Raw genomic sequence first — 27,062 nt, 5'->3', positions numbered from 1 at the left:
ACATTTCTTCAGCTTTTTCAGCCAATCCCTGCGCTAAGGGCAGCTGGATTCCAGGAAGTAAATGATACCTGAATCATCTGCCCTTACTCAAGATGGCCACTGCCAGAAATACCAAGGAGTGTTTTTCAAAATGATTTCTCAGCAAAATATAGCATGTAGACATGAATGGATGGAAGAGTTTGCTTTGAATATTAAAAATGAATTAAATTGCATTTTTGGTTTGTGGGGTTCAGATGTGGTGCAGTTCCACTTTAAAGAGTACATATATCCTTTAGGCTCAAGGCTTGAACAGGTGCTAACCATACTGAGACCTGTTAAAAACTGGAAATGCCCCTCCATGGCACAAATGTCATATAATAACTCCAATCACAATCACCCATTCTCACATGTGTCACTTTATTATTCCAGAAAGAAGAAATACATTTGTGTAGCAAAACAGCACCTAGAGTGGGAGCTCTGGGAGATAATTATTCTGCCATTCTCTGACAGATATGAAAAGATAACACCTCTATACACCAGTGAAAGTCTCAAAGCTGAATTTAACAACTGTCTTAATGCCTAGTGCAGTGGAGCTGAAACTTTTTCATATATGTGTTAGACTAGAACATTTTCTCACGTATATTAAATTAGTTTTTTTCATTGATTCCAAGACCTTTTAACCTGAAAGGCCAGTGGGATAAAAAATAATAACTTTAATAGATTTTCAGAGCACTAGACCACCCAATCCTGAAGAAATGGCTGCATTTATGCTCAAAATTATTCTAACTAATGTTTTGCTTTTTCATGAAAGACGAAGAATATGAAAATGTGTGTTAACCTTTGCTTCCCAGGAACATACTGTGAACAGGTAGTAATAATCCATTCATTATTCTATGCCCTGGCTCATTTATTTTGTCCCCTGTTTCCAACTGACTTTTCGTTGCGCTCTTTAATATTCTGCATATAATGCAATGCCCAGGTTTCTGTGATAAATCCATCAGAGCCATCATTATTCGTTGCGTTATCTCACAGCTCCATGATGCATTTATTTTATTTGCCATCATTCATACCCTATGAACACAGACTTGCCTTGGATCTCATATTTTACATTCCACGCTGAATTACAGCAGTCATAAGAAGTGTGAAATTTCTTATTCGATGCGCATCTGCATTAAAGTGCCCTGCCAACCCCTTTTCTGTACACGTATTTATCTGCACTGCATAAGATTTCTCTTCTGTTGATTTTCCTTAGTCCTGAACTAATTTCCTAACCTGAATACTGTAATGTTATGCTGCGTGTTATATGTCAAAGCACATACATGCCCAGTTTACTGCTAAAGAATCAGATAATGCTGACAGAGCCTGCTTTGAATTGGTATTTCAAAAATGGCAATGCATAGGCTTTTTGTATTTGTAATTTTCCCTATGATACTCCTGTGCTTAAAATTCTAACAGAAGTACTCTGCAATAGAAAACTCTTCATACTTACCTTTCTGGTGGGCTGCTAGGCTTTATTTCTCTGTTGAAGAGCTTAAGTGATTTTAAAGTCTAAAGGTTATTTTTACTTTAATGCATTCTCTGAATTAAGGTAAAAAACCTTGTACTGCGTGTTCCCCCATCCATAACACTTAACTGAGCCCTCTATCGATCTAGCACTGTGCCCGACTGCATCTCTTCTTCTCTCCCTCTTTTGCTGGTCTCAAAGGCTTTGCTGTGAACATTAGGAGCCTTTGGCTCCTGCTGCTGTCTGTGGACATACATAGCCTGGCTCAGAAGTGAGCCTACACTTATACATCATAGCAAGTGGGTTGCTATGGGGCAGACACAGAAGAGAAGGAGCCAAGATCACCAGCAGAGGACTCCAGAAGAGGAGGTAAGGAGAGGCTAGCGAGAAGGTAATTATAAACCTGTTTATTATTTTAATGTAAACAAATAGACTTTACAATCACTCTAATCCTCTAGCAGGATCTGCAACTCCCTCCAAATGCTGTGGTTCCTCCTGTTGGCACTACATCACTACAGGACATGGGTGGAGAAAGGAGTCATGGAACAAAGCGGGTACCAGATATCCAATACACCCTGAATTGTGTTGTATTTGAAGATTCTGTTGGGATCTGGTCCTACCAGAGAGATTTGTAAAAAAGACTTCTATTGCAGGGTGCTTTTATTTGACATTTTTTCAAGTGGTTGCTTTACTAAAGAAGTATAGAATGATCACTTAGCTTAGTGAATAAAGTAATGCAGCATTTACTTCAATTATCTTACGATATGTGAAACATCATTTTGTGTTCTTTTTAATTCCCCTGAACATGACTGGAGACTGAGTATTCAAATATAGATTCTCTTTATTTTTCACAGTTATATTGGTCAAGCTTGGACCAATATTAGTATTTATGTCCATACCTGTGGGATCCCCGTGGAAGCTGGAAATCACTATAGCAGGTATGGCTACTACAGTGATTGCTGCTTGCTTCTGGGTATCTGCAGTGTTGCTTGTTGTACACAAGAAATCATTCATTCAGCATGGGCACCATTCAGGGAACACATTTCTCAATGATCATAAAGTGTTCTTTTGAAGGTGGAGACCATGTTGTTATTTCCCTTCCTCTCCACCTTGTCCTGTTAGAGAATGCTTTGCATTCATTCAGAAAATGCAAAGTGTTCCATGAATGGCACCCATGTCAAGAAAATCCCTTTAAGGGACATCCCCCCACCCCTCTGCAAGCAAAGACAGTAGCATCTTACACTTAAAGGGATTACAAATCCTCACCTCGTAAAACAACCTATTCTGTTTAAAATAGAAATCAAAGGTAAAACATTTGTGTATAGATATAAAAATATTATATACACCTTTTACCCCTTTTCTTATAAGTGATCATATGCCCTCTGTTCTCAACTGCATAAGATCTAGGGGAGGAGAAACAACAGTACACTGATCTTCCCAGTGAAAGGCTGTGCGAGGGAAAGGAGGGGTTGCATGTCAGCAGGTGTCTGATCATTGGAGGAGAGCACACTGAATTCCCAGTATATCTAGAGAACTGACCATGCTGTGCGCCCATGCCTAGTCTGGTAAATGTTTAATTTCAAAGCAGAGGGACTGGCAGGAACACCAGGGATTTCACACAAAGGAAGCAACACAAATAGAACAGGATACTTTTCATATAAGTACATAGTACAGCAGGCACATATCAGGAATATGATATGTTGGGTTTACATATTCTTTAAGATGCAACAGAGAGGCCGCACGGCACTGGACCTGGAAGCTAGTGAAGATCACTGTAGTAGAGGTGTCTACTCCAATGATTTCCTGTTTCCATGGGGATGCCACAGGTATGGCACATACATACATACATTGGTCTAAATATTGACATAACTAAACTTCAGCTTTAAAGTGTTAATAAACCCACAACAGTAAATCAGTCTGTATATGGATTAATCCTCTGCATTGTGTAAAAAGTCTGTTTGATCCTTTCTTCCCTGCCCCTCCTCTTGTTGAAATGACCACCTGATACAGACTGAACCCGTGGTCACATACACATGCTCATTTTGGTGTGTATTGCTAGAGAGGGGGGGGGGGGGTTCTTGGGAGGGTGCATGTGATCAGCACAGGGCCAGTCAGCACTGTCCAGACAGAGGGTCAGGGGTTTCAAATCCTCCTAGAGCAGAAAGAAAACTCATCTTACAAGCTTTAACCAGTGCTCTGCTGAAGTCACAAGACTGCTCCAACTGCTGATGAGATCAATCTGTATATGCAGTAAAGCATGCTTGTTATGCTCACTGTGGAATGTAAGGGGTTAGTCGTCCGCATTGTGTAAAAAGGATGTTGATCCTGTCTTCTCTGATCCTTCCCTTCTTCCATTGTCCCCAATATAACTCCTGATAGAACAGAGGTTTGGAGACTAGCTGCACATGCTTAGTTTGGTGTGTATTGTTAGAGAGCTTTTTTTCTTGGGAGAGTGCATGTGATCAGCACAGAGCCAATCAACACTGTCCAGACAGAGGGTTTGGGGTCCTGCAGCCTCATAGGGAAGAATGAAAATTCCTCCTAAAAGTTTAAACAGTGCTCTGCTGGATACTAATAGAAGTCACAAGACCGCTCTAACTGATGATGAGAAAAGGTATTTAGCAGTTTATATTTACTAAAATAATTGCATTTCCATGTTGTGTGTACTGTGGGAGACCAGATATAGTGAATGCAGGGTCCTGGGTTTAGTAAAACTTTAAGCTAAGAGACCATTCTATTTCAAATGAACATTTACTTTACTTTTTCTGTTTTGTATTTACTACCCTTTTTCCAGTTTTTTCTTCCCTCTATACCAAATTTAGAACTTTTACCACTTGCAGCTTTACATTATTTTTAGATTTCTACAGAGCAATGAGAGGTCAGAACCTCTGGTAAGCACTGTCACTGGGACTGGCAGTTATAAATAAAAAAAATCTCCCAGATGTGACAGAGTTTGAAAAGGAACACCTGTCGGGGTTTCAAACAGTTTCCTACTCTACAAGAAATGAAAAAAAAAAGTTATGGCTTTAGATATACTTTAAGAAAGTCTAAAAAGCTGCAGTCTCATACAACGGATCCCCCCCGCTAGCAAAGACAGTAACATCTTACAACAAAAGAAACTTTAAGCGAATACTGTGGGTTATAGCCATGAATTTCTAAAACAGGAGGTGATTACAATAAACAGCAGTTTTGATTTTGCTATAGGTTACTGCACATTGCTGTGGCTCTGCACTACTGCCCTACTAAAAAAAAGTCCATACTGTGGAATATGCACTTTCATATACAGATATGGAAAATGAGCCGACAACTGTTAGGGGTTTCTATTATATATTGAACTTTTTATCATCTATATGTAAATTTATTGCTGACTGTGCTATGTCTGTACAATAAATTTACATGTGACATTTAAACACTCTAGGGCACTTGTAAGTGTGCTTATTAACTCCTTGCTGTATATGACCGTATATGACCATGGTTTAAAAATCAGGTTACCCTGACACTGCATGCTTCTTCTTAATGGTCAGTTAGTGTTTGGGCACAGGTTAAATTAGGGATACTATGCTTATAGCTTCAGTGTTTTAGGGATAGAGTGTTAGACAGAGGTTATGTGTTAAAACCCATTTCCAGATAAAACGTCAATTTTAGTTTTTTTTTTTAAAACGTAGGTAAGAGTCAAAACGTCAATAACATTTCTATAGCTGTTTATGTCTCTGTTGAAGAGATTTCTTCCTGCTATCTGTCCCAGTGACACCAGGGCAAGAAATGAGAGAGTTCACCAGTATATGAGGTATGGGAAAGCCATAAAAACCTGATAGATTTCCTAACATCTCTCTGCTCAACTAAACGAATGTGTTTTTACTGCCATTTCTGTTCCCGTCAAACAAATATCCCACCACTGGTTTGTTTTTTGATACTCTGTCATTAAGACAAGATTTTTATGATAGGGGTAGAGACAGCAATAAAAACCAGGCAGAGGTTTTAACCCTTCCACCATCCGTACAAACTAAAAAGAAAAACACAATTGTGGCTGAATTCGGGTTTTAATGGCACTCTTTAGGTGTTACAGTAAGGGTCAGGATTGGGACTTAAACTGTGTGCACAATTATTAGGCAAGTGAGTTTTTTGACCAAATTCTCCTTTTTATGCATATTGTCCAGCTTCAAGCTGTATAAACTTAAATGCTTATTGGATTTAAGCATATCAGATGATGTGTATTTGTGTAATGAGGGAGGGTGTGGTCCAAGGAGATCAACAACCTGTATCAAGGTGTGCATAATTATTAGGCAGCTTCTTTTCCTCAGGCAAAATGGGCCAAAAAGAGATTTAAATGACTCTGAAAAGTCAGAAATTGTTAAAAGTCTGCTACATCCTTCTGAAACTCTTGAAATTTATTGCAAAGATATTGCAATTACTGTTATAATACCAGCCCATACTAGAACCCCAAATCCACCTTGCTGGCATCTGAGTTGAAGTGGAGCTCTGTGCCCATTACTGATCCAGCCAGGGGCCCATCCATCTGGTCCGTCAAGAGTCACTTTCATCTCATCAGTCCATAAAACCTTTGAAAAAGCTGTCTTCAGATATTTCTTGGCCCAGTCTTGATGTTTCAACTTATGTGTCTTGTTCAGTAATGGTTGCATTTCAGTCCTCTTTACCTTGGCCATGTCTCTGAGCATTGAACACCTTGTACTTCTGGCCAATCCAGGTAGGTTGCAGTTCTGGAATATGACAGCACTGGAGGATAGTGGGTTCCTGATAGCTTCAAGTGTGATTCTTCTCAAATCTTTGGCAATTAATTTGCATCCTTTTTTCTCAACACATTTCTTGCAAACCTGTTAACTATTTGCAACTAAACGCTTGATGGTTCTGTGATCACGCCCCAATATCTTAGCAATTTCAAGAGTGCTGCATCCCTTTGAAAGACTTTTTTGCAATTTTTTACTTTTCAGTCAGTTAAATCTCTTTTTTGGTCCATTTTGTCTGAGAAAAAGAAGCTGCCTAATAATTATGCACACCTTGATATAGGATGTTGATTTCGTTAGGCCACACCAGCCCTCAGTACACAAATACACATTACCTGATATGCTTAAATCCAATAAGCATTCAATTTATATAGCACGTAGTTGGACAACATGTGCAAAAATGAGTATTTGGTAAAAAACCTAATTTGCCTAATAATTGTGCACACAGTGTAAAGCGGAACTTCACCTAAAATGTGAAGTTCTGCTTTTTCTCCTCCCAGCTCCTTACCACTTTAGGAGGGTTTTTTTCTGGGAGAGGGTACCTATTTCTGACAGAAAAGTGGAAGTTCAGCATTCTAGGACACTTTGCAACGTTCCAGGAGGCTGAGGAATCAATCCAAATGTGCAGTGGGGATCCAGCTGTGAAACAGCAGGAAGTCACAGCCAGCTTCCCACAAGCAAAATGGCAGCATTGTCGACTTGAAGACTGGCCAAGAACTAGCCCGGATGATGACAGCTATAGACTCCTGGACTAGTAAGTGTCTGTTTCTTAAAAGTCAGCAGTAGCAGTCAGTTAGTATTTGTAGCTGATGAATTTTTTTTTTTTTTTTATAAAAGACTGTAGCTCCTCTTTAAGGTATTCAGAACTAATGTATCAGCATAGGCACATGCACATGACCAACAGCTTAAATGTGCATGGGATCCATGTGACATGTTCCCACTGCTGTGACCAGACAGCCCTCAAATAATGATTACTCTTAATGAATAATGAACTCCTACAAATATGTTTTCTAAATACAAGCCTGAGAATCTGCCCTAGGCCTGGGCGTTTTGTATCACGCATGTCAATATTCGCTTAAAAGGAGTAAAGTGCCATTGGCAAAGTAGGGAGTTTATCAATATCACTATTTATTAATACATCCTACCCTGATTAATGCTGCCGAAGCTAGCAGCAGTTATAAGAATCATGAATCATGTAATTTATGCCCTGTATTCCTGTAAAAGACATATGCACTGAATGAAACAATGCACACAGCACTGACTTAAATTATAATTGTAAATGAAATGAAATAGATGAATCATTTATTGTTATATGTATTCTGTGCACGTCACTGTATAAAATTGGGATTCGGGCCTGGTTGATAAATAAAACATACTGTATGTCCACTGACGTGCACACGATCCATTCACTTCATCCACAGAGAGATAATCAGTTTAGTTTGCTAAGATTTCCGCCCATCTGACACATAACCACACACAGATTGACAGTTTCATTCCAGCTATATATTATCTATAAATAATTCTCGTTTTTACTAGAGCGTAATGAGACTGGTAAATGTTTACTATTAGAAGGCCATATATCTTCTAAAAGAAAACTGCTGCTTTCATTTAAAGATATACATGTACATGATGATAATAAATACATTTTGGCAATAAAGCCAAGAAAAGTTTGATTTCTTAAAGTGGAACTCTATACAAAAAATGTTTTTCATATATTTTCTAAACCATAGTTTTGGTTTGGATCATCTGTCAATGTATTTATGTCTGTTGCCCTCACTTCCTGTCCTAGTAACACCCAATGGAGTGCTGTCAGCTGAACTTTTTGCCTCCTTTCTCAGGAGTGCATTCTTCATATGTTTCATCTGAGAATCAAGAGATTCCCCCATCCATGCTGAACAAAATGGATGGATGAATCTACCGCTGCTGTACATTGTGTTCTGGCGTCTGTGGCTGTCAGTATGATTGGGGCTGATTGGCTAGAGTCACTGCTTGGCTAACATATATTAGCCTGGCTTATTCAATTTTCAAATTGAAGTTTGCCAAGCTGGGTGATGTTGGCAGGTTACCCATGACTTGAATTTCAGCCGATTCACAAGCATTAGTCAAAAGTAGAGATGTGAATGGCCAGATTTAGATTGTAAGCTCAAATGGGCAAAATCCTTGTTCTCCTTCTGATTTCTAATCCTGGTTTGATGCTATGGAAGTAATTCACAGCCCCAGTAATTTAATCATATAACTTAAAGCTGAACTCTGGGCTGGACACAAGGTTACCCTTGCAGTAGTCCCACTATTACAAGGGTTTACTGCTCATTTTGTCCAGGGGTTGATAAATACCTTATGCCCCTGGCAGTCCATGCTCTTCTCTGCTGTCTGAGGCTTCTGGGATGTGGGAAAACCTTCAGCATTCTTACATACAATGCAGGATCACTGGTCTTGCATTGCAGGTGATGATGTCAGACTGCTGCAGTCGGTAGGGCAACAAAGAAAAGTGGCTTCAGTGGACCAGTCATGCAGTGCAGAAGAAGCATGTGGGAGCGAGGAGTAAGGTAAGTATATCCAATCCACCTAGCAAAAAAAAATCAATGCTTCATCTTTCTAATGCAGTTGAGGATTGATTCCAAGGGTAACTTTTCTTGGACCTCAGTTTAACGTATAGCACTGTATAATTTATACTACTACTAATACTAATTATTACTATTATTATTAATATACAGGATTTATATAGTGCCAATAGTTTGCGCAGCACTTAACATGAGGGCAGGCAGTACAATAACAATAAAATTCAATACAGGAGGTGTCAGAGGGCCCTGCTCATTAGAGCTTACAGTGAAACTAGGTTAAGCGCAACAAAGTTATATTCATAAAGTTAAAGTGTAACTTCACCCTAAAAGGGATGTTCCACTTTAACACCTATTTCCCTCCAATTCTCCCACTTTTGGAGGTTGTTATTTTTTTTTGGGGGGGGGTGGAGTGGGCACCTAGTTGTAGCAGTTACCCACTCCCACTTCTCCAACTGCTTTGGCGATAGGAGCTGATGTTCTCCTCCCCCCTCCCTGTCTGCAACCTTCACCATGTCACAGGTCTCAGGAGGCTAAGAGACCATTCATACAGAGCAGAGCAGCACAGCCGGCCGTGAAACTTCAAGGAGTCACAGGTGGCTTCCCTTAGTAAACATGTTGGCGCTGGGGACCCAAAGACTGGCAAAGAACCGACCTAGGTGAAGACAGTGCTGGATCCCTGGAAAGGTGTCTTTTTTTTATAGTCAGCAGCTACAATATTGCAGCTGCTGACTTTTAATTTTCTGCAGATCCTTTAACCTCCCTAGCGGTCTGATTATGTCCATATTTCTGTGCTCAAAGCAGTACAAACTCACAGAAATCTGTCCGAACAAGAGTCTAGTAAACATCCTGAGTATGATAAAATTTGAAACACGAAATCATAAATTATAATTTAATAAATAATAATACAAAATAATAATATAGTAATAAGCCATTTAATTCAATAATATAATCAAACCAAAAACACTGAAATTTGAAATATAGCGCCGAGTTTGCACATCACTGAGCAAAGTCGCGAAATCGTTTTCAGTGTCTGATGATGAATTTCCCCCACGAATCATTATCACTCAATTCTGCAAGTGGTTCTAATTTACTATCACTGTTCTCTAGCTGCTCTAAAACCAATTTTGACATAAAGGGATGTTTTTTAGACGCCATGGACGTTTCTCAGTTTCCAGGCAGAAAAAACAGTAAAAATGCAGTCAGGGCACAGGACAAAGCACTAGGGACAAAATGTATGTAAAATGGTTTGATACAGTAATATTTTACTAAGTGATTTTAGTGATTTTAGTGAATGTCACTTTTTGTCATTTTCAAATTTCCCGCCGTTTCGTCCCCCATACGTCCCGATGCTCACAGGGGATGGAACCCAGATGACAGATGCTGGCTTCCGCCAGATTACTTTGCCGGGGACACTGCAGGAGGGACATCGCGGGAGCGCAGGACAGGGTAAGTGATTGAGGGATCGCGGAGCAGCGCCGCATGGTAAGCCCGAGGGTAGCTCGGGGTTACCGCTTGTGGTACTGAAACTTTACCCCGAGCTACACTCGGGAATACCGCCAGGGAGGTTAAAGAAGCACTGGGGTTGTTTTACTAAAGGCAAATAGACTGTACACTTTGCAAGTGAGTTTGCTCCAGATCTTAGTAAATGAGGTGAAACTTCACTTTGCAACAAATACCCAATCACATGCAAGGAAAATTAAAAAAAAAAAAACAGCATTTTGCTTGTGCATGATTGGATGATTGAAGTCAGCAGGGCTTCCCCTTATTTACTAAGCTCTGGAGCAAATGCCCTCACAGAGTGCAACTGCACTTGCAAAGTGCATAGTCTACTTGCCTTTCTTTTAAAGTCTGTACAGCACCCAAAACTTCATAAACTGTGGGGCTTTCTTTGACATCATCTGCTAAACCATTTATAGTAATTCAGTTTTTGATATGTACTTAAAAAAGACATTTATTAATGCATGTCATCTACACTCTGAAGAGCAATACACATAAGAAGACAAAATACAAAATTCATTTGTGCTTACTATGCAATAATCATTTTCAATGAAAGGCTCATAATTACATTTTGCATGAATCTTAGTAAAAGAGAGAAGATTCAGAAATGCAATGAGAAAAAAGTAACAATACGAAGAGGTAAACGGACGGCTTTCTCTGCACTGGAGATTTCAGTCACATTAAATGTTTGTGTTTATTTTGAATTATTTATATGCTAGAAAATCATGAACAAGTATGCTATTCCATTAAACCATCTCTGAGGAGAGAAATGTTTGTCAATATATGATAAAGTGCTGTCATACTTGTCTGTGATCACTGTGTCCTGATGATGTCATACATGTAAGGCCATACCTACCTGCTGTCAAGGCTGATTTCTCCAGGAATGACATGAGTACCATCCTTGCCAATAAGAAATCTAATCCTGTCATAGAAGAGTCTCGGAGGATGCTGGGAAAAGGGTGGCTGGCTTTGCTGGATGAGGTCTAATGGGTCAGGTGAACCTTGACAGAGAGGACTGGAGAAGCAATTGGCTTGCTGGCAGCAATCAGGATCTACACAATCTGTCAGACCATCTGTAATGGATGAAATTACCATAAATCAGCCAATGTAAGTCTACTGAGATTTCATGGAGCAGGGCAATGAAAAAGCAGCAATGCTAATGAATGCTAAAACAAGGGGTTAAGACCTGCTAGCTAGCTGGTGTTAATATTCCAAAAGTAAAAAAAAAAAACTGAAATTACTTTAAATCACTGAATTAATGAGCCATGATCTTACCTATTAAATACTGAACAACAGACATACAAAGCAGCATATAAAATGTAATACAGATTTTAATGTTTTTAACTTTAATTTGAATCACATATTTAAGGTGTTTTTTTTATTTTCTTTTGGAACATCTTTCCTTATTGCGTTTATTTGTAAAAATGTTAGAAATTTAGAGAGTACCTTTGCTTACATGAATACAGTACCTTTTTAAAGATTACAAGTTACTGTTGCTTACATGAATACAGTACCTTTTTAAAGATTACTAGTCACTGTATCGCTTGACAGTGTCAGACAACATTGGCTACATTATAAAATAAACAAAAAAAACCAGACAAATATTCTTAAAGCACAGAAGGATTCTTAAGTAAGTACATTTATACTTCCTCTATACACAATTCCTCAGAGATATACTGCATAACTGGGGCTAGTCTACATGCAACAAGGAAAACTCAAAAAAACAGAACATTAACATTCAGAGCCTCTGCACTGTTAGGCATCCAATTAGACATGTGTTTCATTTCATTACAATTTGTTTTTTGGATGAAAATGCCATTTTGAATGTATACGAATCTCCGAATGGGCAAAGTAAGGAATGAATCGGAAAAAAGTTACAACAAAATAACCAAATGCATACAGTTAATATGTTTCTTTTGGAATGACATCACATGATGCAACAGTAGTTTAGCCCCATGGGGAAATTAATTCAATTTTCTAATTCACTTGATAATTTGGATTCAGATAATGAATAGATCCAAATTTTGCTCCATTCGTTAATTCAGATGCACATAACACCAGTTGATAATGTCCAAACAGCTCCAATCATGCCTTTTCTCTTGGTGGGTTGGACTAGCATCCCAAAAATATCAAAACCTTCCGATTCGAATCTGTCCGATTTGATAATATATAGCAATCTTTTGGAAAAACTGAAAAATTATTTGAATCCACCCTGACCATCAAAAATAGGAAACAAATGCCAAAAATATAAAAGTAATTCCAAAAACAAATCAGTTCAATGAAACGAATAAGACAAAACAAAATTCTTCAATGAATGAATGCATGCGAAACAAAAATGTCCAGTGTGCAGATGTCTACATCTAATGGCACCAGTCACTTTGGAGCTTAGGTGTATATGAACTTCTGATTTCCACCATTGACTTTGACCATTTTTGTGAACCAATATAGTTCACATAATATGCCAAAAGTAGAAAAAAATGTTATATAAACAACTCTTGGATCTATTCATAGGTGAAAGTTTCTATTGATAATGGCATTATCAATCCTTGGAAGGATGGCATTCATCATGTGCACTGGGCTTCTCATCACATGTGTAGGCTTTATGTATTGTTTTAAAAATATATTTCAGTTAGAGTGCAACTCCAGGTAGGTTACCCGTCCACAGTATTTTTTATTTCAAAAGCTCTTATACATACCTTTTTTTCCTGCAGTCCATTTGTCAGTCTAATGATGCCAAAAGGATTTCTTCTTCTTCCTCCATAGGTAGCAGGGGACAGGTATTCTTCCAGGAGTGAGTGGTGCTCATGTGAACTCTGCTCAGTCCTGGAGTAATGTGAGCCCATCCTTTGTAATAACACGCTCTTGGGGAGTAGGTGTAAATGACAGGCTGAGCTCACAAGAAATTAGAGTATTTTTGGTTAGATCAGGAAGGGTTAGCCCCTTTGTCAATTTTTGTATTGTTCTCTGTCAGAGAGGTTTCCCTACACTTCTTGTCCGTGACAGGAAATAATGGGAAATCTTTGCAAAGTGTATTCTGCTAGCCAAACTACTGTAGCAGACACTCAAATCCTTCCTTCCTGAAGGCCCAGAATCTGGAAAAAAAACTTAGATGCAAGGCAATGTCTTGCCTGGTCCCAACACCACTCCTCTCTATACCTTCTGAAGCCTAAGCCACAACGAAGCATGAGAGGGAGGTTGCACACCATACAGTCATATGACAAGAGACTACAACTCTTCACTGTAAAAAGCCAGCAAAATCAGTTTGGAATGTATTATCTAAAATTCTGATTTGCAGTAAACTTTTTTCCTAAAAAGCTGTAGAAATCCTTGATACACCCATTTTGGATACATCCAGTGCAGTACATTGCTATTTGAAAATTACTTCAGAGAAAATAACTTAAGGAATTTACATAGATGAAACTGTGCTATATATACATATTTGAGTTTAAATGTTTCTTAAAATAAATGCTAATTGCCTTAATTCAAGCAGAGATATAAAGATTTGAGTGGTTCCTGTCATTCTTCAAAAGTCCCATCATCGTCACACTGCAGTTTTAGCTTTAAAGAATTGACACAATCAAACACATTAGATGGGAAATCCTCCTTAATGACAGCTTGAACTTTGCTTTATGGGAAAGTTAATATAAAAAGACCATATTTCCATGTGTGTAACACCCTAGCACTCAAGTACATTAAAATGCTGAGCTACCGTTCAGCAAATTTCTAAGCTTTACTAGACGCACCATCTGGCTTAAAACAGACAGACCAACAGTGATTTACAAGCATTAATGCTGGAAACAACTGCAGTCATCTTAAAGTGAAAATGCTCTATTTAAGTATGAAAATGTAATAGGACTATGAAAAACATCATAGGAAAACGCACATTTAACAGAAAAAAATGAATGCAATTTACAAATATATAATGTGCAAGCTACTGTTTGTTTCCACTGACCTAACTATAGCCATAGCAGCCCACAGCTGCTATGGTGCCTGGTGGTGAAAGGGAACCTCAGTAAGCAAATTAAACAAAATCTGTGTGCATGTGAACGTAGCACAAAACCAGTACTGTATCATTAGGGATTCCAGAGATTGCTGTTCGCACTGACCCTGTACCTCTTGTGATATTTCCAGTCAAGAAAAGCTTATGTCCATGCAGGAGGACCTTTCTAACATCATTGTTGCTAGGCAGAGATCCCGATTAGCAGGCTATGCAGTAAGGAGAGTTTTCTTAGCTGTCTTAAGGTGACCATACACTATACAATCTGTTTGTACAATCTTCTTTAGATCTATTATCAACTATATAGCGCATAGGCCTTCTTGATTTGATAGAAACTGAAGGGATTTTTTTAGACTGTCAGACTGTCCTTCTATTATATAGTTTTGGAAAGCCTAATAGTGGCCACATACTTTAATTTTTTTTTTAATCTGATCTATGTACAATTTGATCAAAATGATTGGAATGGCAAATAATTAAAGTTATTTTAAAGCTTCATCTTTAAAGAAAAAAAAAAACGAACATGTCATACTTACCTGCTCTGTCAAATGGTTTTGCACCGAGTGGCCCCAATCCTCTTCTTCTCAGGTTCTCCGCCGGTGCTCCTGGCTCCTCCCCCTTGACCAGAGCCCCCAGGAGCAAACCTCTTGCTATGGGGGCACTGCTGTGTGCTTGCTTCTGAGCCCCAGCCTATGTGTCCATAAACCCCCCCCCCCACTATCTCCACATTGACTCACTGGCTGTGACGAACAGCAGTGGGTGCCAATGGCACCCACTGCTGTGTCTCAGCCAATGAGGAGAGAGAAACCCGGGACAGCCGAGGTTCCTGAGCACATCTCTGGATCAAGGGGGGCTCAGGTGAGTATTAGGTGGGGGGCTGTAAGGGGAGCAGCACACACAAGATATTTTACATTCATGCATAGAATGCATGAAGGTAAAAAAACCTTCAGCCTTTACAATCACTTTAAATAGCTATAACTCCCCCTCTGATCAATTTAGACCCGATTTAGAGTGGATTTAATCAAGTCGACTGGCCAGGGCAGAAAAATTAGCAATCGTGTTGCATTGATCAGCAGCACTGAGATGCTTAATTCATGAATCCGATCATATGTCCATTGATCAAGTTATAAGAATGCATGAGTGGAAACAGAGATACGATCAATTACTTACAATCCTTTAAAGTGTTACTAAACCCACAACAGTAAAATCAGTCTGTATATGCAGTAAAGCATGCTTGTTATACTCAATGTGTAGCCTCCGCATTGTGTAAAAAGGGTGTTTAATCCTGTCTTCTCTGATCCTCCCCCTTCTTCCATTGTCCCCAATATAACTCCTGATAGAACAGAGGCTTGGAGACCAGCTGCACATGCTCAGTTTGGTGTGTATTGATAGAGAGTTTATTTTTCTGGGGAGAGTGCATGTGATCATCACAGGGTCAATCAGCACTGTCCAGACAGAGGGTCCGGGGTCCTGCAGCCTCATAGGGGAGAATGAAAACTCCTCCTACAAGCTTTAACCAGTGCTCTGCTGGACACTGATAGAAGTCAGAAGACTGCTCTAACTGCTGATGAGAAAAGGTATTTAGCAGTTTATATTTACTAAAATAATTGCACTTGTATGTTCTGTGTACTGCGGGAGACCAGATATTGTGAATGCAGGGTCCTGGGGTTAGTAGCATTTTAATTATTGATCGAAACTAACTTCCTTGTGTGTGGCATATAAATTAGTTGGGTGGTTAGTTATAGAGTGATTATTCATATCATTCGAGATTGATCAGGAAAACAAAATCAATCATTTATCAAAGCATATGTCTCCATTTCATATGTACTGTATTTTTTATAACAATGAAAATGTTGTTATGTTATTTTGGATGCTTCAAACATTGCCAAAAGGCCCAAACTATCGCATCATGTCATCCGAATGAAACAAATGAATACAAATTAGTTTGTTGTTTTTGTTATAACTTATTTCGAGTTCATTGACATTTATTGCTATTGGAATTTGGAGATTTCGATACATCCAAATATCCAAATCATCAAAATGTCATCTGAATTTCGATTCGTAACAAAACAAATCACACATGTCTAAATGTCACTACCCTTTATCAACCAGCTATGTGTGTACACAACATACAGAATCCATGTGTGGCCAGCCAGTTCATTTCAATGTAACACTAACCCATCTGTGGGATATTTACCCTACACAGATGGAGAATCTTCTTAATCAGTGTTTCCCACCCACGATGAGTCGATAGTACACAACTCTGTGCTTTATAGAATGTAAAGATTTCTCATAATTTGTCTTCAGACAAGCAGCACTAATATACATACAAAATAAATGCTTTCTTACTGTGTTCACATTTAATCTTTTGCTTGTGATCTCTAGATGGATTATGTGCCTTTATTTAAGATTTGTTTGAAACCTGTAGGAATTTGTGGGAGGGCTGAAAGCTGCTTATGCTTAGGGATGTGCTTGTTGGACCATTAAATGAAAAAGATGACAAAGAACCTAATCTACCTGATTCACCTGAAAGATCAGACACAATCAGTGTGAATAATGATGCCTTGTTAAAATGTTTAATTTATAAATAAAAAGCAGTTTCAGCAAAATTAGAAAATCTGATAGTATTTTGTTACCATTAACTGCTAAATGCTTTATTGCAAAAGTGAACCATTCTGCAGGCTCCTTCTGTATTGTAACATTGAGAAGCCCTCTCTTTGGTAAGTTTCCATACTAGAAAGCACACTCATGTAACATGTGTTTCCCTTATTGCTGAACTCAAAGCAAGTATACCGTATATAACACACTCTAATCTGGTTTTATATTGAATTAATATCGTTATTTTGTTTACTACTATTATAATGTATCTTTAAATTGGCTTCCCATAATCTCTTGTACGCAGGAAGATTAATTAGAGAAGGCGCGACACTGTGACCCAAGTAGGCTTCACTGCATTAATCAATAGGATGAGATACTTGGAAGGAACCTGCCTAAAAGAGGGGAGAAGGTACAGAAAACCTTGCCAAATTGCTCCTGCTGGTTACCTGTCCAATTAGAAGACTGGGTGGTGGGAAACTGAAATTTGGCAGCTGTTTCTATAATACAACCGAATACCTGTCCTATTTGCCTTCTTTAGTAAAAAAAAAGTATTCATTAATCACTATAGATTTTTTTCTCCTGTTTCTCCTGTTTTTGGCACAAATAAGGAATGTTTGTCACATGAGAACACTGTGAAGGGGGATGAAAATATCTTTCAAGAGCTCAGCTGCAAATCTGAAAACTGTTCCTCTAACTCACCATTAGCCCACTCTTAGCAAATTAACATATGGATGAGTTAAAAAAAAAGTAAGGTGATTGATTATTTCATCAGGATGTTACAACTGGAAGCCAACAGAACAGATGTGCTTTGAAGCTTTTATATGTCCTCCAGGTTTCTTACATTTCCATATACTTTATCGAATGATGTTAATAATAAATGGCACATATAAGCACAGATGCAAAAGAAAATGTGATCCTCATCGCAAAATACTTGGTTAATATAGCCAATTATTTATACACTATTGATTTATGCTAGAAGAAGAGTTGTCTACTGCCAGGGGTTTTATTATCTTACTTATCCAATTCCAAACATGTTACCATTTAAAGTGGACCGGAACTCAAAAAGTGAATCTTTGCTATCCTATAAGGAACATCTAGAAATATTTATTGTGTCTAAGTAGTACCTTGAAAGATTTACTTTTTGCTACTCCTAAAAAATAGCTAATTTTTTTACTACCACTAAAAAAGTCCTCACGTGCCTTCAGTTTCATAGCTGATATTCGTAGAATAACATCATCAAAATCACTATGCCTCTGACTGCTAGTCCTATGAGATTTGGAGTGAGATTTGATAATGCCAACATCCAATTGTTAAAACCATTGCATAACTGTAAAAGAGAATGTACATACTCACCTTTCCTACTGCCCTAACTGCAGAACATTGCACCAATGCTGGGAAATCTTCTGCTGAGGTCCAAAGAAAAACACACGCAGCACTGTTGATCTCCTGGGTTTCCAGCAAATCTTACTGGTTCCTCCCTCTAACCTCACCCACTACAGGATGTAGAAGTGACACAGCCTTTCCATTTGTCCTGGTAACAAGTGTCACCCAAACAGAACGTGATGGGAAATTTCAAAATTTAGAGTTTAAGACATCTGAATGACAATTGTCAAAGAGACAATTATGCTATCTTTGTAGAGATTTCCCTCCGACTTCTTGTTACATCAACAGGGAGGAAGTACAGTGAAATCTCCCCAATGAGAAACATACAGCAAAAAATAAAACAGGGTTTTAATTAATTTCTACCCCAACTTAAACTAACAAAAGTATTGGCTGTATGTACACTTTAATATCGCTCTCCTAAAATACCTTCGACCTTTCAAAACTCCAAATGACAGGTTCTAATTGAAAGAAACATATCTGTATTATGTATTACATATTATGTTCAAGGGGACAAAGCAATAAAGCTGCCAGTCTTGACTTGGTTGACCTGATGTTACACAGATCTGGCCATAAACCCCATAAAGACCATATAGGTGAGAGCAGAAACAGCCATATGAATATACAGTGTATATGCACTCACTGGCCACTTTATTAGGTACACCTATTCAATTGCTCGGTAACACAAATTGCTAATCAGCCAATCACATGGCAGCAATTTAATGCATTTAGGCATCTAGATGTGGTGAAGATGACTAGCTGAAGTTCAAACTGAGCCTCAGAATGGGGAAGAAGGGGGATTTAGGTGACTTTGAACGTGGCATGATTGTTGGTGCCAAACGGGATAGTCTGAGTATTTCAAAAACTGCTAATCTACTGGGATTTTCACGCACAACCAGTGTGTAAACAAAATATCCAGTGAATGGCAGTTGTGTGGATGAAAATGCCTTGTTGATGTCAGAGGTCAGAGGAGAATGGGCAGACTGGTTTGAGATGATAGAAAGGCAACAGTAAATCAAATAACACTTGTTACAACCAAGGTATACAGTATACCATCTCTGAAAGCCCAACACGTTGAACCTTGAAGCAGATGGGCTACAGCAGCAGAAGACCACACCTGGTGCCACTCCTGTCAGGTAAGAGCAGGAAATGGAGGCTACAATTTGCACAGTCTTCCCAAAATTGAACAATAGAAGATTGGAAAAATGCTGCCTGGTCTGATGGGTTTCGATTTCAGCTGTGACACTTAGATGGTAGGGTCAGAACTCGACATAAACAACATGAAAGCAAGGATCCATCCTGCCTTGTATTGCGAAGTACATTATCAAAGGTTATGACGGCATATACAGTTTCTGGGAAAGCATCATCTGATAAGCACGGTTGACATGGTCAGCTGACTGAAAGAGACAAAAGGACATTCTGCAACCAAGTGACCTTGTGAAGAAAACAACTGCTTCAAAAATGACTGCAGAGCTCAATTTAAGTCCTGTAAACACTGAGATTGAGTTCTGCAGTCGCTTTCACAGCAGTTGTCCTTTTGTCTGTTTCGGTCAGTTGATCATGTCGATCAAGCCTATGCTTATCAGACAGAGTTTTCCCGGAAGCTGTATATTCCGTCATAACCTTTGATAATGTACCTGTTGACACCGCAAATACATAGGTAACTTCAGTCACAGAGGTACCTTCTAAGCAGGCACCAACAATTTGCACTATTTGAAGCTCAGTAAGCTCTGACATAACTCCATATTACTGACAGCTCACGTAGTGAATGACGAAAGTGGGACTTCCCACCTGTTAACTAGGTGTCTCATCACACAGTGGAAGCAAAAGAATGGTACATCACTTCCGCTTTCAACTTGAAACATGTTACTTTCACACCTGCAAATCATGCAGTGTTTCCATTTTTTTTTTTTTGTCTAACCTCTATATATATATATATATATATATATATTCTACCTGATTTTGGATGGTTATCCACAAGATTTAGTATGTCAGATAACTAGCCTCTTAATCTGTTACAATACCAAGCTCAGGTCACACTCAGTCAATGCCAACCATTTAAATCATTCAAAGATTCCTGCTTTAACTCAGTCCCCACCCACTGGCCACACCCCTCTGACAAATTGGGACAATGGGAGGGAGCTGAAGCTGGGATCTTTGAATGAATGGTTGTGTCAAAGTCCAGATCTGAACCTGGGACTTCAGCAGTGTCTGGCTGTAGCTCTTCTTGTTGTGCCAACTGAGTTGCTGGACAGCTCCTTGCCTGATCTCTTGGACAACCTTGCCTTTTATCTCACTTCCTTTGAGCCATTGCTCCTTCAACAAAGTTCCTGATTTAGGACACATCTTTACACTTCTGGTTTACCAGATTATTGTGCTCTCTCCAGCTGGCATCTTGCTTCTTGTATACCTGCTACTATCATTATCTTCACTACTATCAATTAGTGACCGTAGGTTTGTTCATCGACTTTGCTTCCATCTGATCCCATCCAGCTACTACATGTTGTTCACTGACTACGATTCTGCTTTTTCCTTAACTGCTTCTTCAATTACCTGACCCATTTGCTGTTTACCTGTTTGGCAATCCGGAGGGCCGCAACATCACATTAGCACACAGTGAAACTCATCTCCACCATCAGGAGCTCTGATTAAAACTGGATAGTGCTTAGACCTCACGCCTTAGGTGAGCTTGCATAATTTGCTATGGGGATCTGCTTGTATATTTCCAGCTGATTACTGGTGAACCTTTCTACCGCCACAGCCACTGGTCTCTGAGCCTGATCCCAGACTGTGACAAGTTAATGTGGTTATTCTGCTGTATCTGAAATACACTAGCAAACACGTATACATTATATAATAGCAAGCACATACCTGAGTCATTGTCCATGTTATCAACACAAGACATTTCCATGATAACATTACACCCTACTCCACTCCAGCCAACTTGACATACACAATGCCATCCATTTTGGTCAAGTGTGCATCTCCCATTGCCATAACACAGACCTGGGCAGCCATCTAATAAGACAAGACAAAGTGTGAATAAGTAATAAAAGGTTCTCACATAATGAATAAGTGTAATTATAGCTAAAGGTATGTTATTCTAATCCCCCTCCAACCCCAATCCTAATATATACAGATCTTGTACACTGATCTAGGAGTACTACAGCAACACCTTCAGGAGTGTCATTATTTCACAGCACATTAAACCTAATAACAGCTTTTGCATCCCTGGCCTGCAGTATCTAAGTTGGAACTCTCTTGTCTTTCCTACATAGGTACAAACAAGGGTTTACTTCTTATGAGTAAGGCCATATTTTCTATGATTTACAAGCAGCATTTGTGCTGCAATTTGTCAAAAACCTATCTACTGAGAAGATGAATAGAAGTGCAAGAAAAGCACGTAAAACATGCATTTTATGTGCAGTTTATCACATGCTGTGCCGTTTCTACCTTGAAAGCACATGTAAAATGCCTTAACCGCTTCTCAGCCGCCCATAGCAGAAGTACTGCTATAGGGTGACAGGGCTGTGCAAAATCATGTATATATGTGATTTTGCATTAAAAAAAATTCCGGTATATATATCGCCATTTGTAGACACTATAACTTTCATATAAACCAATTAATTTACATGTATTGGGATTTTTTGTAGCAGAATACATTTTGGCCTAAATTTATGAAGAAATTTGATTTAAATTTTTTTTACTGGATATGTTTTATAGCAAAAAGTCAAAAATATTGTTTTTGTTTTCAAAATTGTCTGTCTTTTTTTGTTTATAGCGCAAAATAAAAAATACACAGGTGATAAAATACCACCGAAAGAAAGTTCTCTTTGTAGAAAAAAAAAGGACATAAATTTAATTTGGGTGCAGTGTTGTATGACTGCGCAACTGTCAGTTAAAATAATGCAGCGCCATATCGCAAAAAATGGCCTGGTTAGGAAGGGGCGTAAATCCTCAGATGGGCAAGTGATTAAGAATGCATGCAAGAGTAAACATTTAATGTTGATATTAAGCACTTGAGTATTTTAAACAGAGGTTTTTCAGACGCTTCTCTTACACCCAGTTTGTCTTTCTTTACCGTCACTATCCCTGCCTTTACTATTGGCAAGTACTGTTTGTCAAAATGACAGTGGGTAATTGCTTCTGCTCCTGTGTAAAATGGCACTTGCACATAGTCTGCAAGTGTCTTTGAATAGCACAGTGCCTTAGTGGTCAGCCTTGCAGCACTAGGTTTCTTGGTTTGATTCCTGTTCAGCATACTTTCTGCATGGAGTTTGCATGTTCTTCCTGTGCTTGCATGGGTTTCCTCTCACTCTTCAAAGACATGCTGGTAGGTTAATTGTGCCCTATAATTGTTATCCTTAGTATCATTTTAAATGGGACCAATTCTAAAATGTATAATTTTTATTTTCACTTTTAATGTCTTTTTGCCTATTTCATTCATGCCAAAGAAAACCTAGTCCCCCACCCCTCAACAATCAAATGCATTGCTTTGTTTTCTTAAGTAATTATAAAATTATTGCCAAATAATCAGGACCATAGTAGAAATGTAAAAATAGCTCTGGTCCATATGAGTTATACAGGTATGAGAACCGACATGGTTAAACAGGCATGTATAATGGTGAAAGTGAACATCGTTTATTCCTTTAGTAAATAAACTGAACTGAAATGCAAGTAAATGTGCTTATTTTTTTCTAATTGCAAATACAAGTGACAATACCATATAGGACGTGCTGTCAACATCCACAGAAAACATTAGGAAATACACTAAAAAAACACATGAATTTAAGTGTACTTACTGTACATGTCATAAAATATATCCATACATAACCTTTAAAATAGGTTTACTACTGTCATGGGCAACTTGCTGTATCGGGTTTCACCTGCTATGATGTTTCTGTGCATGTGTATTATGTGTTTATTGGTTGCAGTGGTCTGGCTCTTGGAGGAGTTATGTAAATATCAATATGCCTTGATGGCATATATCTTTTTACATTTTTTAACAGCCCTGTGTGGGTTGTTGAAATATCAGGGGTCAAAACAGACTCCAACATCTCACTTTTGAGACAGAGAAAGAGATTGAGGACACAATTCCTCAGTCCTTTCTCTGCAGCCTCAGCTGCAGAGTGAATGAACAGGAAGCGGTCTGTACAGAGGCTCCCTGTTCATTCACAAACTGAAGCTTTGTAAACACAGGAAAGGCCACAGGGGGATTGATTCCAATAACTTCACCCAGCTGCTCTGGGCTCCCCTTTTGAACTTATGGGGACCCGTACAAGAGGACAGGTGCTACCCCCTTATCAGCGGCCCTGCCCACATGTAATGCAAAGAGGTGTGAAAGAGGTGTGTCAGGGACACTAAGGCTGGGGAAGCGAGGGATAGATGATTTAGCATTTCCTCCATTCAGGAAATGAGACAGGCTCTAACATACCTCTTACAGCATCCAGATAGTGAGCTGCCAAAAAAAGAACATAAAACATTATTATCAATTATGTGTCTCATATCGGCAGAACATTTTGGAATTAATATGTATGGTTTTAACAATAAATAATCTCACAGATAATGCACTGTAATTTGTCATAATGCATTTATAATTATAATTAAATTGTCTCAGTCTCAAGAGTGAGGTGTATGGTACAGCCACAAAAGAAAGAACATAAGTAATAATAACTAATGAATCAATCAATAATGATATCAAGGGGCAGTGTAAAAGTATTTGAGTTAATGTGCTTGTAAACCTCTGAAATGAAAAATGAACAAAGCAAATCCTCATATAAAGCATACTTACCTCAATCCATAGGACCCTGGCTGTCCTCTCCTTCCCCTACAATTTGCATATTGCAGCACACAGCAGATGACTGACAGCCTCAGATGTGCGTTTTCCAGTGAGACTGTGTAGAGAGGGTTGTGTCCATTCCCTCCACTCAGGTGTCAGATTACACTTGGCTCTCTGCTCTGTGGTGTGCAGTGTGTGATGTCAGATCCTCACCCCTGCCTCTCAGAAGCTGAAAAATGCCTCAACCTCCCACCACCCATTTTAACCCTTAGAAACCCACACCACTGCGTTGCAAGAGAATGTGGGAGCTTCTGCAGGGGATTTATAGCACTCTGGAATCACCCTTTATAATAGATAGCTGCACCCAAGATGAATAAATAGTAGACATGTGCGTTTCATTTAGTTACAAATCAATTTTCAGACAAACAGTTTGATTTTCTGAGATTCAGATGTGTACAAATCTCTGAAAGGGCATAGGGAATGTCAACGAATCTGAAAAAAGTTATAAGAAAATTAACAAATGAATTACCGTATTTATTCGAGTATAACGCGCAAAATTTTCTACCAAAAAAAGAAATCAAAGTTTGGGTGCGCGTTATAAACGAGGGCTGGGGTGGGGTGACGCAGTGGCGGCCGATCCATTGAGGGCGCAGGCGCTCACTGTACGCGAGGGCGAAGAAAGAAAAATGTCCCCTGTGCCGGCCCCGGCCCTTTAAGGGGCGGCGAAAACGGGATCGTTTTTTTTTTTTCTACGTCCCCTCGTCGCGTACAGTGGGCGGCCCGAACTGGCGAGATGCACTGGTGGGGTGACGCAGTGGCGGCCGGTCCATTGAGGGCGCAGGCGCTCACTGTACACGAGAGCGAAGAAAAAAAAACGTCCCCTGTGCCGGCCCCGCCCCTTTAAGGGGCGGTGAAAACAGGAGATCGTTTTTTTTTTTCTATGTCCCCTCGTCGCGTACAGTGGGCGGCCCGAACTGGCGAGATACACTGGGGGTGAGAATTCTTATCCGCTGTAACATATGGTCGCCTCTTCATTTCCTTTCCTCGCCTCGCCCACACGTTACGGTAAGCATTGCTGTTTTGCTGTTTTGCACAATTCAGTGTTCTTCATATTTTTGGTTCTTCAAAAAGTGAAACAAAATTTTATACCGATTTTTAATCGAAAATTAGGGGTGCGCATTATACACGTGTGCGCGTTATACTCGAATAAATACGGTAGTTTCATTCAGATGCTGTTACATGATGTAATAGTAGTTTGGGCCCATGGAGAAATGAATTCAATTTTTGAATGTGTTCGATAATTCAGATTCATTATTTGAGATTTAAAATTAAATTTGTAATTGTCACAGTCAGTCTGTTCAGTTCCACAGTCTAATGCAATTCTTAGGTTTGAAAAATTTGGGGTGGCTGAATTTTGCATTATTTATTCCATTGCATCCGAGAATATTCAATCCTTCATAATAGTTTTGATATATGAATAAAGAATCCACCCAAAATATCGAAACCAAAAACTAATATATAGCAATCTTTCTGAAAAAAAAATGCTAATATTTTTGAATCCACTTGGACAAACAAATATATTAAATGAATGCTGAAGATACAAAATGAATTCTGAAAGTAGATTGCTTCAACATGAAAAATATGATGATACAAAATTCTTCAATGAACAAATGCATCTGAAATTAAACAAAGCAAACATTTCTGGCATGCACATGTCTAATAAATACAGGGATACATTAGTACCCCTTACCCATTGCGACAAAGAGATAACATTAAATAAAGACACCCACATGATGAAAAGGTTCTTTATTGCCAGAAATATAAAAAATGTACCCTGACGTAAATCCAATATGAATCATGTCATCCAGTGATGCAGATTCATCGTTAAGCATGACAACCCGATGCCCAACAATCTCTCCACACCTACTAGATGACCCACTACCTAGCGAAGAACCAGTACATGAAAACAAATTCTGTGAGGTTCCTTCTAAAATTCAAACCAGACCCCAATCCAGATGTGCAGCCTGGGTGGCCTGGAAAGGGAAGGCAGTGAGCATTGCAGCCTACTCTTTTTCTACCCCACCAGGAGAAATGTCTTTTAACACTGTGGGGTGCACCATGGTGGGCAAGCCACCCCCCACCTTGCAATGAACTGTCTTATTGTTGTTGATTTTATCTGTGTATTTAGCTATCTATTTGATGTTTAGCTTCAAGTCTCTTAAAATTTGTGGGGCTGCCAAAAAGGTTCTGTATCCTGGCACATATTTTGAATGTTTAAATAGGTATTCTGCATGCAGAAAAAAAAAACAGTTTTTCCTTACTGCCAATAATTGAATGTGAAATTTCTGCCTAAAATAGATTTTCCTTCAGCTAAAAAAATAATGAATTACATGGCAATTTTGCATACATGCCTCATTAAACAAAAATATTTCATATGCATAAATAAATAAACAAATATAACTTTGTGACTTGGATTAGAAAGTGAGCAAGAAGAAAAAATATCAATCAGTAACTAGTGATATTTTTGCATAAAACATGAGCATTAATGCTATTGGGCCTGGGAGCACAGGAAGCCCAGTATATTTTGTATGCCTCAAAAGGTCCCCTGTGTATAATGATGATTTTACCCAGTACATTATACCAATTAATAATTATGATGATAATGCAAATGTAAAACTTGTTTACATGAGGCGGCTAGTTTTCTAACAGAGCAGGCATCATACTGCTTTGTTATCATTTTTAAATGTTATAGGTAGAATAATTTTTCTAGGATGGGGATTGAATGAGACTTCTTGGTTATAGTTATAAACTGAAACACTCACACATCATTAAAGCGGAACTAAACCCAACGATCTAACGGTTTCAAATCACATGCCAGGAATGCTAACTATCACATTTGCGTGTGCTCTCAACCAAACTGTCAAACCATCAAATGGCTGGTGTTATAACTGAAGATGAACAGAGGCTAAGATGGCAGCTTTTTTGACTGAAAGGGATAGGAGGGTTTAACTCCACTTTAAATATATTC

At 38.8% G+C, this 27,062-nt stretch overlaps 1 protein-coding gene across 5 annotated transcripts in view; it reads right to left on the bottom strand.

Moving 5' to 3' along the window:
* TENM1 (teneurin transmembrane protein 1) overlaps window positions 1–27,062 on the bottom strand; it is a 947,931-nt gene that overhangs the window by 303,954 nt on the left and 616,915 nt on the right. For all 5 annotated transcript variants that reach the window (XM_089678299.1, XM_089678298.1, XM_089678300.1 and 2 more), the window contains 3 exons: window positions 23,690–23,713; window positions 21,127–21,273; window positions 11,140–11,356 (listed from right to left, as the gene is read on the bottom strand). In XM_089678299.1, the coding sequence (XP_089534425.1) occupies window positions 11,140–11,356; window positions 21,127–21,273; window positions 23,690–23,713 (388 nt within the window). The remainder of the gene's footprint in view (window positions 1–11,139; window positions 11,357–21,126; window positions 21,274–23,689; window positions 23,714–27,062) is intronic.

The sequence above is a fragment of the Staurois parvus genome, unplaced genomic scaffold, assembly GCF_062004578.1.
Source record: "Staurois parvus isolate SC_StPar_1 unplaced genomic scaffold, SC_StPar_1.0 ptg000202l, whole genome shotgun sequence".
NCBI lineage: Eukaryota > Metazoa > Chordata > Amphibia > Anura > Ranidae > Staurois > Staurois parvus.
Note: the sequence above shows the minus strand (reverse complement) of the source record. Positions and strands in the feature narration are given on the sequence as shown.